Source organism: Sphaeramia orbicularis, chromosome 5 (assembly GCF_902148855.1).
Source record: "Sphaeramia orbicularis chromosome 5, fSphaOr1.1, whole genome shotgun sequence".
NCBI lineage: Eukaryota > Metazoa > Chordata > Actinopteri > Kurtiformes > Apogonidae > Sphaeramia > Sphaeramia orbicularis.
In genome coordinates, this window is record NC_043961.1 from 49,740,765 (window position 1) to 49,758,303 (window position 17,539).

Sequence of the window (17,539 nt, forward strand, 5' to 3'; positions counted from 1 at the left end):
TTCGAGCTTCTGTTCCTCTCTCTCTCTCTCTCTCTCTCTCTCTCTCTCTCTCTCTGGGAGTCAGACATTCATGCTTGAACTCAGGGTTACGCAAGGGCAATTATTTGACCCATGTTTTATCCATAAAAACAAAAATATGGCCTGAAACTCAGTACAAAAAGCTAGTGTTTTTTCACTTCACATTTTAATTTTCTGTTGTGAAAATATACAGACATTTTATTATTTTTCTTAAAGCTGTTCATTATGTTTACAGGTAACAATGAAACACAACTCCAAAGAACTTTAATTATCAGCTGTATGTTCATAAAATCACAAATTTCACTTGCACTTATACAGACAGTGAATGGTTGTGAACATAAGCTCTTTTTAGTTCACAGTTCAGTCCAGTGTGCAGTAAAACAGCCAAGAAAACAAAGACAACACATACAGTGCAACCATGAATAGAAAAATAATAAATAGATACAGAAAAAAACATGTTAAAGAGAACAAAAGAAAATATAGAATTAAAAATGTGCTTATATGTGACTTTAATGATCTGATTGCACTGTAAGAAATGACAAGTGTTGATAAAAGTGTAAAAAATCTCTTGTGACCTTTTTCTGTTGTAGTGGTCAGTGGAAAAGTGAACACATTCAGAGCTTGATTAAAATTTGGATCTTTTGCAACAGTTAAAGCATGTCGTAAATATATTAAATCATGGTCTAAATGTGCTTTAGAGCAGGGGTGTCAAACTCATGTTAGTTCAGGGGCCACATACAGCCCAATATGACCTGCAGTGGGCCGGTGATGATTAAAATAATAACGCAATAATACATAAATAATGTCAATTCCAAAATTTGTATGTCTAATTTCTATGTTTTAGAGTGAAAAAAATAAAATTACTGTTTACTATCAAAGTTTTTACACCTACAAACGATCCTTTAAAAAAATGTGGAAAAACATGAACAACCATGACCAAAATGAAATTTATTAAGAAAAAAATGCCGTTTTTAACAATTTATGCCACTATTTGGCCTCAGCTTCTCATTTTCACATGTTCATTACAACTTACAGATCACAGTGGATCTACAAATGCACAAAACATTTAATAACACACAGAATATTGGTACAAGTACACTTAATTTTCTTATTATTCTTATATATTATTATTATTATTATTATTATTATTATTATTATTATTGTTCATATTTGTTCAGGTTTTTCACATTTTTTGTAAAAGGCTGGTCTGTAAATGTTAACATTTGTGTAATTTTACTTTTTTTTTTTTTAACACTAAAACAAAGAGAAAAATTTGTAGTTTTCATTATTTATAGTTTATTATGATAGTATTTTACTGGTCTGACCCACTTCAGATGAAATTGACTTAAAATTATTTTAACATCCTTGATTGTTAATATCTTAAGTGTAATTTTTGCAATTCACTAATTCATCCAACGGGACGGATTGGACCCTTTGGCGGGCCAGATTTGGCCCCCGGGCCACATGTTTGACAACCCTGCTTTAGAGCTGTAGAAGCAGCAAACAGGAGTGTAACCTGGAATGTGTAGCCTGAAAATTAAGTCATCTCATTAGGGCAGTAACTGACAGTTAATTTTATTATTTTAATTTTATTATTTTTGTTATTTTTATTATTATTATTTGCTGGTTGTTTAGTCTAGAGCAGGGGTGTCAAACTCATTTTAATTCAGGGGCCACATTCAGCCTAATATGATATAAAGTGGGCCGGACCAATAAAATAATATAAACAATAGGATAAGAACTTTTGAATGAAAAAAGTAAATTCCTTAATGAAAATGTTGACATCTATGAATTGTACTTGAACATAACATGAACAAATATGAACAACCTGAAAATTCTTTAGTAAAATAAGTGCAGTGTTAACAATGTTATGCCTTAGTTTATCATTTATACATGTGAATCACAACTTAGAGATCACAGTGGACCTACAAATACACAAAACATTAAATAACAGGGAGAATATTATTAAAATTCCACATACTTCTCTTAAGACATTTCAAGTTATTCACATTTTTTGTTGAAGGCAAGTCTGTAAATGTCAATATTTTTGTGTAATTTTACTTTTTTTTTTTTTACACTAAAACAGAGACAAATTTACAGTTTTCATTATTTATAGGTTATTATGATAGTATTTTACTGGTTCTGATCCACTTTAGACTGAAATGACCTGAAATTATTTTAACACACTTGATTGTTAATATCTTCAGTGTAATTTTTGCATTTCGCAACTTCATTCCAGGGGCCAGATAGGGCCCTTTGGTGGGCCGGATTTGGCCCCCAGGCCGCATGTTTGACATCTGTGGTCTAGAGAGAATTAGAAATGTGACAAAAAAGAGCTACATCATTTCCAAAGTGACAATTACTGTATTTATTTATTTATTTTATTTTTAACAAAAGTCTGAGACGTACATATGTGGGACTGACACAAATAGAAAACAGCACTTTTCCTTTAATACTTTTTTTTTCTGTAGCTGTTTTATCCTTGTCGTTTGTCATTAGTCAGTATTTTCTATTGTTATGTTGTAAGCTCGAGGCTCACATGAAGTCTGAGGTCGTGCATTTGTTGTGTTGCTAAATCTCAGATGTGTTTTTGTGAATCTGCACACACACATTGTCAGGAATGAACAGAGATGCTGGTGGGACAAGTTGTTGGCTCTCGGTTAAAGTTATCAGTTACCCCCCCCCACACACACACACACACACATATACACACCCTACCCTTTCTCTTCTCCCCTGCTCCCCTTTCCTCCCCTTTTTAATTCCTTTAAGCCCCAGGGAGCTCCTGGGGAGGCCTTGTGCTGATATGTGGAGGTCTATATGTGTGTGTATTAAACCCGGGCTGTCAGCAGACAACAGCTGTCTCTCTGGCTATCTCCGCTCTCCTTATCTCATCTTGACAATGATGAAGCCACACACATCGCAGCATAGCCTACAGGAACCATATTTCATGTTGTTTTTTTGTTTTTTTAAATATATTTGTTTGGGTACTTTCCACTGTAAAGAGAGTAAGAATTCTCAGCGGTTCTGGGAATATTTATATATGAAGTGTCAGAAATCTTCACTGTTGATTCGCTTCATTTTCTGTCTGTATTGTTCTCTGTTTTTCCATAATTTCTTGCCAGTTCACTTTGGATAAAATCTCACTTATTCCGCATTTTTATCTGTTTTAAAAAGCATGAGAAACACTCTTGCTTTCACTGTTCCTTTCTCTCTCACACTCACACACACACTATAAATCTACCAGTAAAGAAATAATTGGACCTCAGTTCATGTGTAACGCCTGCGAGTTTCAGCTACTAGCGACCTCTGTCTGGCCAGCTGTTAGCGACTAGGGCGGCCGTTCTCCGTCATCTGCTGCGGAGACTGATGGAGGGCAAACCTTTCTGTCCTAATGACTAATAAAGCAGCAAGTCTAAGAGTGTGTGTGTGTTCATTAGAGACGGCAGGGGCACTCATGCAGTCAGGCGTGTGTCAGTTTTTAAGTGGGCGAGTGTGTGTGCAACCACCCTCCCATCACTGGACCAGATGTTTTTTTACCTGGGAGCCAGACCACCATCTGACTGGGGTCAGCTGAGTCCTTCAACCCCACACCCGTTCCTCCGGTCTGCTGGGAGGTCCACCAGCTGTCCCCTCACCCTGACCGTCCTCCTGAGGCACTGGTTATAGGGGACGCAGTGTCTGTGCCTTTGGGTAGGTGGTCCCACCCGGATTTGGAAATATTACCGAGGAAAATTGATGTTATTAGTGTGCACGTTGGCTTACAGTCAGTGAAGGCAAGTGAGGAGGAACAGACGAAGGTGGAGACAGCAGAAGAATGCCCAGTGATTTACAGAAGTTTCAGGAGTCATTTGGAGAGGGGCTAAGTGTGTGTTCTGGTCAACCAGAGAGATAAAGGCTCTGGCATTGTAGAGGAAAGAGGTTTTGATTACTGGATGGTGGGGTGGGGGGCTTCTGGCATTAAAGCAGTCTTGTTGCAAGAGTTAGTCAAATGGAAAGGAAAGGCCACCATGTCTGGGAGGTAAAGTTACCGAGTGCAGACAGAGGCAGCAACAGGTTCACTCCTGCCAGATATGAACTGCAGGCTCTCATAGGATGTCTTTTGTTTCTTTCAAAGTGGGTCTTTATCTCAGTTTTCTTTTAAGCTTTTAACCCTTTGATGCATAAATGATGAGAACCTTTGTCAAGATTTTTTTTTTCCTAAGTGTCTTTATTTCTCTTTGTACATAAAAAGACAATGTGGTTAAATTTTTTTTCATGAACCTATTTTTTATGGAGCTACAAAAATATCCATTCAGCTGGACACCATGTGTTTAATTTTTAAAGCAAAGAAACATGAATTTAAAATGCGATAACAGAAAGTGAAATAATATGTAAGTGAAATATAATGTGTGAAAACGATGAAATCAAAACATTTTTAATGCAGCTAATCTGATGTTTTCTCACATTTGAACATACTCTAATACTAATTATTACTCACTTCATGGAGATAATATGCAAAAAAAAAATAAAAATGTGTGTATGAAAACTGTTAATTACAGTCTAATAACAACTAGCAATTGATTTACACTCAAACATGTCACTGCAGATCAGGTTTATCATGAACAGCAAAGTTACAGTAATTGTATGAATAGCAGTGTATGAGATGGTGCATAAGTGTCCACTGTGTTGGCTAATATGCACATAAATCAACAAAATTCATGAATATACAGCCGTAGAATAGCTGTCCACTGTAGTGACCACTTTGCATGAAAGGGTTAACATCCACTTTTTTGTGCAACCCCAACCTTAGGCTAGAGTCAGTTTTAGGCTCATAACAGAACATGTCCAGGCCGTATATGTATTAGACTTCATTTGAAAGGGAATATCTTCTAACATGTGGCTAAAGCTATCTATGCACAACCTAAATCAACTGGTCTGGCATCTGCCTCTTCATGAGGATCACTTTTATAGAATTCAACCAAAGCAAATGTTCATAACAAACTAGCAGATGTTCAATATCATTGGGAACTTTTTTAAAATATTGGCTAAAATTTACTTAGGCGGTCAAATGAGTGGCCATTTTTGTCAAAAAAAAAAAGTTGTAAGAAATGCATAGAACTGTGTTGAAATAATGCTGATACATTTGTGCACAGACTACTGATATTATTTGACAGTGGAAGCTCTGTTTTCAGAAATATTGGATTTTGAATAGCATGTGTATGTGAAAACTTTTGCTGGTGAACGGACGTGACATTACCCATGATGATATGGTCAGTACCAGTACTTTATTAGTAATAAACTTATATACTTACTATTGCTAATTCTCCTCTTATTCATAAATGTTAATATTGTGGATCTAAAACAATAACAGCTGACACAAAAACACAAAATGTGGCAGTGGACGGATGTGACATGGTTGTTACGGATCCCATCATACTGATGCTCAGCAGCCATGTCACTGTTTCCACAAATGATCCCTGTGCAAAAACTAGGATCATAATTATTTATTGTATAGTTTATCATCATACTAAAGAGTAAATAACAATATAGAATTCTTATTTCTTTATAAAAATGCTTATTAATAGAAAACTGTTGATTTAAAAAGTGATGTGTGACATTCTTAATGTATGTGTTGAGGCCCAAAACGGAATCTGGCCTGATTCAGAATCGGGCCGGCCCAGAATGGAATTCTATTCTAGGCCGGCCTAGAATGGAATCCTGCTGCTATAATGTTATTTTTATCCATGTTTAATGCAAATGATCCATAATTCCATAATTTTACATTTTCAGTCTTACATACCTTGAGTAACTATTGTCAATTTCAGTCGATTTCACTGTACCATATATTGGTGGGGAGTACCACTAGGTTCTATTTGTAAATAAAGTGCATTATAGTTTACAATTAAAATGTTGTTTGTTTCATTTTTTTTTTCACATATTTGCAAATTCCATGTATTGATTTTTGTAATAATTTAGATCATTTGCATTAAACATGGTATAAAAATAACATTATAGCAGCAGGATTCCATTCTAGGCCGGCCTAGAATAGAATTCCATTCTGGGCCGGCCCGATTCTGAATTGGGCCAGATTCCGTTTTTGGCCTCGACATATGTATTCGCGTAACATAAGCAGGATGGATCAGCACCATACTCCATATTGCAACCTGTAAAAATAAAACATGTGATATGTAGTATATAATCTTGTAAGAAAAATTGGGGAATCTAAAAGAATAGAATATTTGTTTTTCAGGTAAGTTCAGTTAAAATATAACTTGGCCATTTGTGACATGAAAATATAGCATTAATTGTGATGAAATTGGACATTTTTGACCTGAAAACATAGTTCATATCTCTAAGCAAATTTTAGCCAATATATATAAAGTGCTAATTCACAACTGTTGCACACAAAATAAGGCAAAATAAGTCTTAGAAAACTGTTTTCCATTATTAGATATTTTAAATGACAGCAGTGTGTCCGAACTAATTTCAGTTTTGATATTTTAGTTGACATGACCTTTTTACTACCATTGTTTGTCCAACATTAACACACTCAGGATCATATATGTGCTATATGGTTCCTATTACTATCAGGAGTCAGGAGGGTTTGCTCCAGGAGGATTCTGTTGAGTTCTGTAAATGGGCTGGAGAGTCTGGTTTGGACCGGCTCTATATGTAAGTGTAATGAGATAACTTTTGTTATGGTTTGGTACAGTATAAATATCATTTGATTGATTGATTGATTGATTGATATAACTGACAAGGCAAACTCAACCTCTCATCATTCAATCAGATTCTCCATACCATGGCAACCAAGGTTATGACAGTTTTGGATTTTTCATTATAGTTTAGTTTTATTTAGTTTTGACTTTTTTTCTCTAAGTCAGTTAGTTTTAATTCATTTTTAGAGCAGGTTTGCTTGTTTTTATTAGTTTTTGTTTTTTTCTAAATGCGTAGTTTTAGTATTAATTTTAGTTTTGTTGTATCTTTTCTCTTCTTCTCCGTCGTATTCAAATAAATCCCAGACAGGACTCTGCTGCTTTTTCCCAACTTTAGTCTCTATGTTTCCAGGTAGAGTGGGCACCAGAAGACGACTGGAAACCACAAGTGTCGTATGGTGCCGCTAGCTAAAATTCTTCGACCAAAATAAATCAATTTTGTATCACTCCGACATTGACAAAGACGAAAACGAAGGGAATTTTATCCATAATTTTTATTAGTTAGTTTTGTAAGCACACAATACAGTTTCAGTTAGTTATCGTTTTTTTTCTTTTAATTATAGTTTTTATTTATTTCAGTTAACGAAAATGTATTTTCAATTCTAGTTTTCGTCATTTCATTAGTTTTCGTTAACGATAATAACCTTGATGGCAACAACCTATCCTACTGCACATTAATGATCTGTGTCTGTCAAAATGTAATTTAACACACTTTGCAACTAACATGGAATGAGTCCACAACCCACATTTTAGTCTCGATCCACCACTTGACAGACCTGGACCATAACTACATTGGTTTAAACATGGCTCAAATGTAACCCTAACCTTAAAAGTGGTTGTACAGTGACCTGGTAGATGTTTAGAAGGTTACAACAGAAACTACACAGTCATTTTAATACCTCAACACACTTCCTCATGTGCATGTCCTACCACTACACCTTCTCTCTCAACACTATTTTGCAAATTTGACAGCATCCTGCTCCCAGCGTTGTGAAATAACTGACCTGGAGGTGGTTCTAGAAATGCAAAAATATAATAATCAACTGCACATTTCCTTAACTGGTCACTTAGTATTCGTACTGCTTTGTTGGCACTGTAAACACAACGGCTGGTGATGAGAAACCGGATTTACATGTGGCACTCTAATAGCAAAGGCATAACTGAAACATGGAAACTTCTTACTCTGGGGTTTTTGGTTTACTGTCTAAGCAAATGTCATTCCCACATTGCAAAGTCAACAAAAAACATTACTGGTTATCTTATTACCAAATGTCAAACTATGTCTAATTTCCTGGAGGTTTAGCGTCTCTAAGAGTGAACAGGAATTTTCTCCCAACTGATTTAGTCTTGGCTATAAACAAATTAATACAAATGGTTGTGTTGGTATTACCAGAGGTAAAAATTCACAGTTCCAGTAAGTCAAGAAAGAAAGTATACTCTAGATCAGGGGTGTCAAACTGATTTTAGTTCAGGGGCCACTTTCAGCCCATTTCAATCTCAAGCAGGCCAAACTATTAAAATAATAGCATAACAATCTAGACATAATGACAACTTCAAGTTTTTCTCTTTGATTTAGTGCAATAAAAAATATTAAATTCTGAAAATATTTACATTCACCAACTATCCTTTCACAAAAAAGGTGTGAATAACCAGAAAAAAATGTAATTTCCTCAGAAAAATAAGAGCAATTTTAATATTATGCCTCAATTTACCATTTGTACATAAGCATTACACACAATATTACACAAACATTTGGTAACAGGGAGAATATTATTAAAAATTGGAAGTTTGGAATTTGGAACTAAAATAACAACAATTTCTACAATAGGCTATTATGTGTAAGCTTAACTTACAGATCGGACCTACAAATGCACAAAACATTTAGCAACAGCCAGAATATTGTTGAAATGGTATTAATTTTCAGGTTGTTTACATTTTAGTATTAACCCTTTCATGCATAGTGGTCACTACAGTGGACAGCTATTCAAAGGTGTTGTTCTCTTGTATATTTATAGATTTTGTTGGTTTATTTCCATATCAGCCAACACCGTGAACACTTATGCATCATCCCATACACTGTAATTCACCCCATTACTGTAAATTTGCTGTTCTAGAGAAACCTGATCTGCAGAAACATGTTTGAGTGTAAAAAAATTTCTAATTGCCATTAGATTGTAATTAACTTTTTTTTTTGTTTTGTTTTTTTTTAACAAAAAGGTTGGGTTTTTTTTTTTGGCAAATTATCTCCATGCAGGTATGTTAAAATGTGAGAAAACATCAGATTACCAGTATTAATGTTTTTATTTCATAGTTTTTATGCAGTATATCAGTAAATACATGTTTCTTTGCTTCTAAAATTAAATGCATGGTGTCCAGCTGAGTGGATATTTTTGTAACGCCCTGAAAAATAGGTTCATAAAAAAATTAATTCACATTGTTTGTTTTTTTCATGCCTAAAAAGGAATTTAAAAAACCAAGGGAAAAAAATCTTGATTAAGCTTCTCATAATTAATGCATGAAAGGGTTAAAGGGTTATTATGTTATTATTTTACTTTAGATCACATTTGGCAGAATGTGGCCCCTGAACTAATATGAGTTCAACACCCTTGACTGTCAATATCTTTAGTATAATTTTTGCACTTTGTGAAATCATGCCGTGGGCCGGACTGGAACCTTCAGAGGGCCAGTTTTAGTCCACGGGCCGCATGTTTGACACCGGTGCTCTAGATGATCTTAAAGAAATTTCATATTTTCAAGTCTTAGATTATAAGCTTACTACAACCATGACTGACAATCAATACATCCTCAGACCTAGATGACAAAATGAGTTAACGTCAAAGTCTGATAAAATAACATATCTGAGGTTTGTGGTTCATATATATCAAGACACCTAAAAAAATGATAATTCTGGGAAGGCTGAAAAATTATGCGGAACACCACAGAAAACATGAAAATGTACAAAATAACTGTTGCATTTAAAGTGCTGTAACGTGACAGTTAAGGTTTGCATGTTTTTACGCTCACAAAACCCCTCAGTTACAATTTAGAAAATAATTTCAAACTATTACGTGGGTTTTATTGTATTTTATTGTCACTGTTTAACCACCCTGACCTCCTTTATCTAAGATTTTGCCACTGTTTAAAGGTGTCACCAGACCAGTCAAAGATTTTACCAGAAAAACAACATTCCTGGTTATTTTAATCTCTGTAAACAATTGACCGTAATGGTTTTTCCAGTCGGGTTGAGCTGGGAAAACTTGACCAAATTCACTTATTTGTCACTTCTTATCTTTTGCATAAATGCACACCTCATTTACACATTTATCACTGACATTTTACTTTTTTTAAAGGCTTTGTTTCAGTTACAGATCATTTCATTCTGTTGTTTATCCAAATATAATTTCTACTGTATGAAAGGACTAATATGCAGTTTAATTGAGTTACTGCATCATACCTTGAACTGTCAGATATGTGTTTTTATATTGTTTTTATCATGTATTATCATCTTGTTTTTTACTTGACCCATGTGCCCAAAATGATTAAAGAGTATATTTGCTGGCAGATGGCACTAGTTTCCAGCACAAAATCACTGATAGTCACAGAAAACCCACAGATTGGGCTCTTGTTCTGTGTCTTTTATCACTGACGGAGAGAGAGGGGTAGTGTGCAGCCCCCACCCCTCGGGCACTTAGGCAGACTGTCCAAACCGAGGGCTCCAGGTGGGGTCCCATATGGTATGATCACAGACCACTAAGTTACCTTGTCAAACTGGTGATTGAGAACAACAGGGTTTCAATAAAAGGTCAAACTGTCAGCGGGTCACCTCAGTGTGTAACCAGACTCTCACATGTTGGATCGAGACTCATAAAGACACTGACGCAGCACACATATTTACACTGTAAACATATAGCACAGACACACACATACACACACAGCAAATGCCTAGAAAAATATTTAAATACCTTTTGGAGAAATGCAACTATGGTAAAACGGCATATGCCCTTCGGAGCAATTTAGCAAACCTGAACAAAATAAAAGCCCATCTGGAACTTTCTAAGTCATTCAATCACAGATCTCACCATCAGTCATACAGTACGTCAGAGTAGAGAATAGTTTACTGTTTATTGCAAACATTAATAGTTAGCGTTAGTCATTTTATTATAACGTTCTGTTGAGTTCCTTCATTTCAAAAACGTAAGAATCTCATATAGGGATGTAACGATATGAAAATTTCATATCACGGTTATTGTGACCAAAATTATCACAGTTATCATTATTATCACGGTATTGTTGAAATTGTGCTCAAAATGTTCAAAAAGTACTAATACACACACTGAAATAATTTAACCAAGTTGTATTGAAAAAAAAAAAAATCTAATAATTGGCACAATGCACTTTCTGTCAGCAGAAACATTCAAATATTAACCCTTAGTGGTGTAAGCCTTTTTTGTCCGTTTTTCAGTACTTTTGATTTTGTCTTTATATATTATATAAACAAATGTTTACTATACCCATGTTTGGGATCTTTTTTTTCAGCACAACTTCATTTATATGATCTGTCTATTATTTTTTTCACTTTAGCCTACTATAAAAACATAAAAGGCCAGAAAACACAAAAAAATATATAAAATAGGATATGAAAAATGTATATAATTTATTGCATAAATAACACACAGATGCTTTACGAACCTTTTCAAAGACTTTAAAAGTGAATATCAGTTCCAAATCTTAGGCATATAAAATCAAAATTGTAATAAATTAAAACTATACTCAAATATTTGACAGAAAAGCATATCTTTACATAGGGTTTTTTTCCCCTAAAAGTGCAGTAATCAAACACGGTTATCATGATAATTAGAATTTAAATGGTAATACTAACCGTCTGCAATTTTACCGTGGTTTAGCGTTATACCGGTAATCGTTACATCCCTAATCACATATAACTCTGAGTAAAGTAATGATGCACAGTGTTCTGGCTGTTCAGGATGTTTTATTCTTTTTAACCAAATTACATTATTACATATTGTGCACAAATGGCACTTTAGAAAGTATTGGCATCAAAATATCCTTAAAATATCAAAACTAAATTATTCAAAATGAAAATAGAAAATAGTAGATATATTTATAATTAATAATATTCATGATATATATTCATAATTATATATATTCAGCTGCACTTAATAATGTGTTAATTCTGTTTCCACTGTAATGTTGAAGCTGATGAAGTAACTAAAGTTGTCCAAATAGATATAAAGGAGCAGTATTTGCTGAAGGAGAAGTATGAAAATATAGTAATGTTCAAGTACCTCAAAATGAAACACTAACTTACTTCCCACCACTAAAGTCAGTTTATTACAACAATGATTTATTCTGTGACTTCATGGCCATATATTAATATAATGGTGTTTACTTATAATGTATTCAGTATTGGTATTTGTTCTGTTCTTGTCACATTTCAGACGTATTTTGCTAATTCCTCAGTACATGAACAGGGATACTATGAAAAAAAAAAAACAGATAATTGATTGATTTTTTCTTGCCATATTTTTCTCTCTCAAGAATTTAACTGAACAACAAGGTAAACCCCCAACGTATGGTGTATCCTTTAACTATCAAATGACATTTCAACTTAAAGCGCCGTACACCATCCTGTGATGTAATCCATCAGCACAAAGGATAGAATTTGATATCCGTGAAAAGAGCAGTGGTCTAGCAGAACCCTGGGACCCAGGTGAAGCTGGTGGGACTGGCCTTGTGGCCCTGTGGCCCCCTGTGGCCCTGCTGGGTTTGTTTTAGCTTCAGTTTCATCCCTGGGCCCTCCACATCTCTGCTGAGCTCCGCTCGTCTTCCCTCCGGTGTCCTGCAGTTCCCATGGCCTTGTGCGCCCTCCTTCCAGGCCTCGCCCTCAACCAGGAAGTGCCTTCACTTCAGTATCACACACAGTTTTGTAGTTTGTGTGTGTGTGCATCTGTGCACATGCAGGACTGTTGCAAGGATACAGCTGAAGTCAAAAGGACTCTGAACAGGCGTCCCTTTCACTTATGATCCCTAGGAAGCACTAGGAAATGCAAAGCACAACACCACATCCCTTATTTTTCCTCTGTGCCGAGGGTTTAGTGTTACTGTCTTCAAGTGCGCAGCCTGCTGCTGCTAAAGGTCAGATGAGGGTCTCCGACGGCCCCAAAGAGGCTGAAGGGTCAGCTCTGAAAGGGAAAACCTAGTATAATGTAGATTATAAAGTGAGGTTGTAGATTTACTTTGAAGCTGATAAAAGCCATCATTTGGGTTTCATTGTGTATTATTTTTCTCCATGGTATCTCTGCAATTTAGAAAAATTTATTTTTTGTGATCAGAAAAGAAGGAAATCCAGAAGTTAAGAGAAAAAAAATCCTGAAAAGAAGCAAAAACTCACTAGGCTGTTTCATGATAATGAGCTTTTTTGTGACTTTTTTTTTGCATTAGACTAACAGTGACCTGACATATAGTAAATCGCCTCCTGTCCATTTATTTAAACAGCTATAAAACAGTGGGTATTAGTAATTGCATAGTACAAAAACATTTATTTACTCAAAAAACACTCAGCTGTTTTGGGTATTTAAAAGTCACGAGGGCAGCTCTACATGAGCCGGAGCTGAAAACACAGTGAGATGAACTTTCTCTGCTTGTCTTTGATGAAAAATGCTCATGCTTTCTAAGATTTATTCAAAGATAAAGCTTCTGTTGATGACATTTTTTCTTTCTAGCGCTGTCTCACTGTTTTCCCTCTCACCTTCATCTCTCTATCGCTGTAAAACCCTGCTGACCCTATAATTCACAACTGTCATCCGTCTCTGTGGATGCGTTGTCAGCGTGGCCAGGGGTCAGACAGTTAGCTGCAGCTCTACCAGACTGGAATGGCCCCGAGGCACAAAGAGAAACAGAGTCAAATTGCTTAGCTTGCTCAGAATAGTTGCATAAGTACTGACAATAAGTAGTTGTAATGTTGCTAAAGCAAACGCAGGTTACCTAGTACTATTGTCTTTGTTTTTTTGTCTGTGCTAATACATCCACAGAATGAATATGTGTTCTGTTAAATGTGACATCCATTCATAGTTCACAACAACAGGCACAGATTCACTGCTCTAATCCACTCAACATCATATAACAATGCATATTGCACATTATATATACTATTGTTATTGTCTTTTAAACACTTTTTTGCTGTAAAAACAATATGTTACTCAGAAATAACAGCACTATTAAACTTTTTATGGTTAGATATAGACGCTGACAGGACTAGGCTTGGCTCAATACAGAAGGAAGCCTGCAAATATGTGGAAAAAATGGCTCTCAATGCACTTAGTAACACAAACTGCCATCTTTTCACATTCCTAACCAATGGAAGTAGAGATGCAAACTCCAGACACAGTTATCCACCTCTGAAATAATACATATCTGTGGTTTGCAGACACATACAACACAACATTTTCTTCTGGTGCCTGAGTTGGCTGTCATAATAGACCCTACATCTGGTGTATCTACCTTTGCCAATCCATCAGATGTGTGTTAGATGGAGTCGAGAACAAGTGTTTTTGTAAAGCGGCCAGACTCCTCCACAACAATTTGGAAAGCCACACTGTGCAGTGTGTGCCTCAGGTTAAAATAATAAAAGGCCTTTCTTAAATTTTTATGTAGAAGGAGGTACAGTCATCTGTGCAAGTCCCTATAGATTTGATTATTAGTTCAGACCGATACCCAGTGTGAGTTTAGAGGATTTAGGATTTGACTTCTTAAACTCACCTTGTTTAGCTTCTTGTTTAGACCAGTTCATGTGGACCTGATTGAGCCGGGATCAGCTCCTTCTTCCCCCTCGGTCACCCGTTAGTCTCGCAATATTCATGTCTTACTTAAGATGACTTATACTTAACCCTTTATGTGGCACTCACAGAGATACTCTGAAATACAAAATTTCAACCTTAGTGTGTTATTGAAGGACCTAACAACAATTACTTTTGAGAAATTTTTCACATTTTTTTATTGTAATGTACAAAATCAAAGTTAATGAAGTTACCATATTTTGTTCCTCACCCATAAGTGGCAATAAATAAATAAATAAATCTGAAAAGCATAGACAAACAATATGAGAAAAACACATGTAAGGTGAAATGAACATGTATTTTAGAACATTAGAACATCCTTTTTAGAACATTAGACCAACATAAGTGGCAGCTCAGTTGGTAGAGCAGGTCATCCAATGACCAAAGGGTCAGCGGTTCGATGCCTGGCTCTGACTGTCCACATGTTGAAGTGTCCTTGGGCAAGACACTGAACCCTGAATTGTAGTGTGAATGGGTGAATGTGAGGAATTGTAAAGCACTTTGGGCACCATGAAGGTGTAGAAACTGCGCTATATAAGTTCAGACCATTTACCATAAGTGCTGATCCAGACACCTGTCAACGTATACGTTATCCCTTTGAACATCATTCCTTACATTAGTACCATTACTTAATGGTACCTAACAAAACAGGTACAGTCACTGTTCATGTACAGGTGGACCTTACAGACCCTGGAGACCACATTGGATCTGAACATTTGCTGTCACTGTCTTGTAATGTATGTGGAAATGACCAAAAATAGTCACTTGCTCAATAAAGGGTTAAGGGAATAATTTAATATTGAAAACAAATACAAAAAAGACACAGGGAATGAAGTAAGTGCAGTAGAATACAGTCCAAATATTCTATTAGTTTGTTACTAAAAGCCTTTTACAACCCATATTGTGACAGTGTTTCTACAAGTGCTTGAAATGTGAATACACTCACATATAGTAAAGGAGTAAAAAGAACAGAAACCTTGATAGGACTTACAACTATTAACGAGTCCATGATTCCATCATGTCACCACAACTGGTGTAAGCAGTTCTGCTGAATTTCTGAATACATGTTTATCTTGGATTCATACGCCAGATTTTTTTTTTTTGTCCATGTTGTTTTTCTCCAATCCACGTCTACATGCATGATGATGATACAGGTGCCAGACAGCGCAGTGAGCAGGAGTCGTTTCTGAAAACAATGTCACCTGTCAGGTTTCTGCAACTAATAATTTGACTGTCAAAGTCTCTAATGACTACACTTTTATTTCAGTGCCACGTTTATGCCATTCTCCCTCTCTGTCTGTTTGTGTTTCTTTCTCTTCCCCCAAGTCTGTTCACCTCCTGAACTGTGTCATGGAGAAAATATCCACTAATTCTGCGTCTCTACATCCTGCTGCAACAGAGCCTGAGGCACGTTGCCATGTGTCAATCACTCACACACACATACCTGTGTCCTCATGGTGTGTATTTGCTATTGTTCCCACAGGAGAGTTGATGGCTTGAAAGGAATCGGACTGAAGAGCAGTGCGGCAACATAAAGAGGATAAAGCTCTCTGTACAGAGGCAGGTGAGAGGACACACACTGACACAAACGGAGTAAAGCCCCATGCATGAAAATGGATGTTTGTGTGTTTATCCAGACAATAGCAGCTGTCAGGACTGACTACACTATAAGACAATATACATTAAAGTGGATGTAAACTAATGCTTTTCCTAAACCTGTCAACAGGGCCTTCTCTTGCCTCAGTCACACGGCTTTATATCATCTATTGCAAACTCATCGTACTTACTGCAGGTGAGTTTTAATACTTACTTCTCTTATTTTCAATTCCTTTTAGTCAAAGTAGGACAAAACCAGGCCATGTACATTCTGATCTTATAATAACAGTTCCCTTCATTTGGCATTTCAGTGAAAAAGATACGTTTGTATGGTTCTTCCTCAACATGAGTATTTACCATAACTGAAGCAGCTGAAAGAAAAAAAGAGAACAAGGTGTCACTCTAAATTTCCTCATTCTTTTTCTTCCTTTTACACAGATCAGCTGACAGGGGAGAATTGTCATGGCTGCCTATGGACAGACTCAGTACAGCCCTGCCCTTCAGCCCGCAGGACCATACACACCTTACACCCATCACACGCAAGGCTACAGTATGTCATCATACAGTACGTAAACACAAACCGAAGCAAAACACATCCACACATTTCAGAATCAGAATACTTTATTAATCCCAAGGTGAAATTTTGGTTTGTTACAGTTGCTCCTTTGAAGTATAATACAAAAAGTATCTATCTATCTATCTATCTATCTATCTATCTATCTATCTATCTATCTATCTATCTATCTATCTATCTATCTATCTATCTATCTATCTATCTATCTATCTATCTATCTATCTATCTATCTATCTATCTATCTATCTGTCTGTCTGTCTGTCTGTCTGTCTGTCTGTCTGTCTGTCTGTCTGTCTGTCTGTCTGTCTGTCTGTCATCTAGCTAGCTATACATGAAGCTCTAACTCTATAAAACACAATTAGAACAGCAATTTGTACTATATGTACTATATGTACTAGACAACATATTTTCAATTTGACAATTAAACAATTAAAGATGTCTGACACCAGGTACAGGGAAATACATTTACCAATGTTGTAACTGTTCTTAATGATTGTATTCCAACCCACCCATGTGTACCCACATTCTATGATACACTATTACTAGCCCATACCAAAAGCCCTTGACTCAAACATCTCTGAGGCATAACGCTACTTAAGACAACAATATTATGATGGTTAACAAAGATGACTTAAAGGTGGGTTTCTCAACCGTTTTTGAACCACACCCCACTAATGGCATCATGAGCAAACTGGCGCTCCCCTGTTAAGGGGGGGGGGGGGGGGGGGGGGCATACGACAGACCTGTATGTGTAGGACAGAGGATGTGGGTAGGTTACAGGTGAGTGAAACTGTGAGATA

The 17,539-nt window shown here is 36.1% G+C and overlaps 1 protein-coding gene across 2 annotated transcripts in view; it reads left to right on the forward strand.

Moving 5' to 3' along the window:
* Positions 1 to 17,539, forward strand: part of eya2 (EYA transcriptional coactivator and phosphatase 2) — a 49,066-nt gene that overhangs the window by 2,312 nt on the left and 29,215 nt on the right. Inside the window, exons 2-4 of one of the 2 annotated variants that reach the window (XM_030134058.1) lie at positions 16,053 to 16,133; positions 16,296 to 16,361; positions 16,604 to 16,715. In XM_030134058.1, coding sequence (XP_029989918.1) covers positions 16,628 to 16,715 — 88 coding nt within the window. In that variant the 5' untranslated portion in view covers positions 16,053 to 16,133; positions 16,296 to 16,361; positions 16,604 to 16,627. Of the gene's footprint in view, positions 1 to 16,052; positions 16,134 to 16,295; positions 16,362 to 16,603; positions 16,731 to 17,539 lie in introns of both variants that reach the window. The other variant, XM_030134057.1, reaches the window with a different exon arrangement.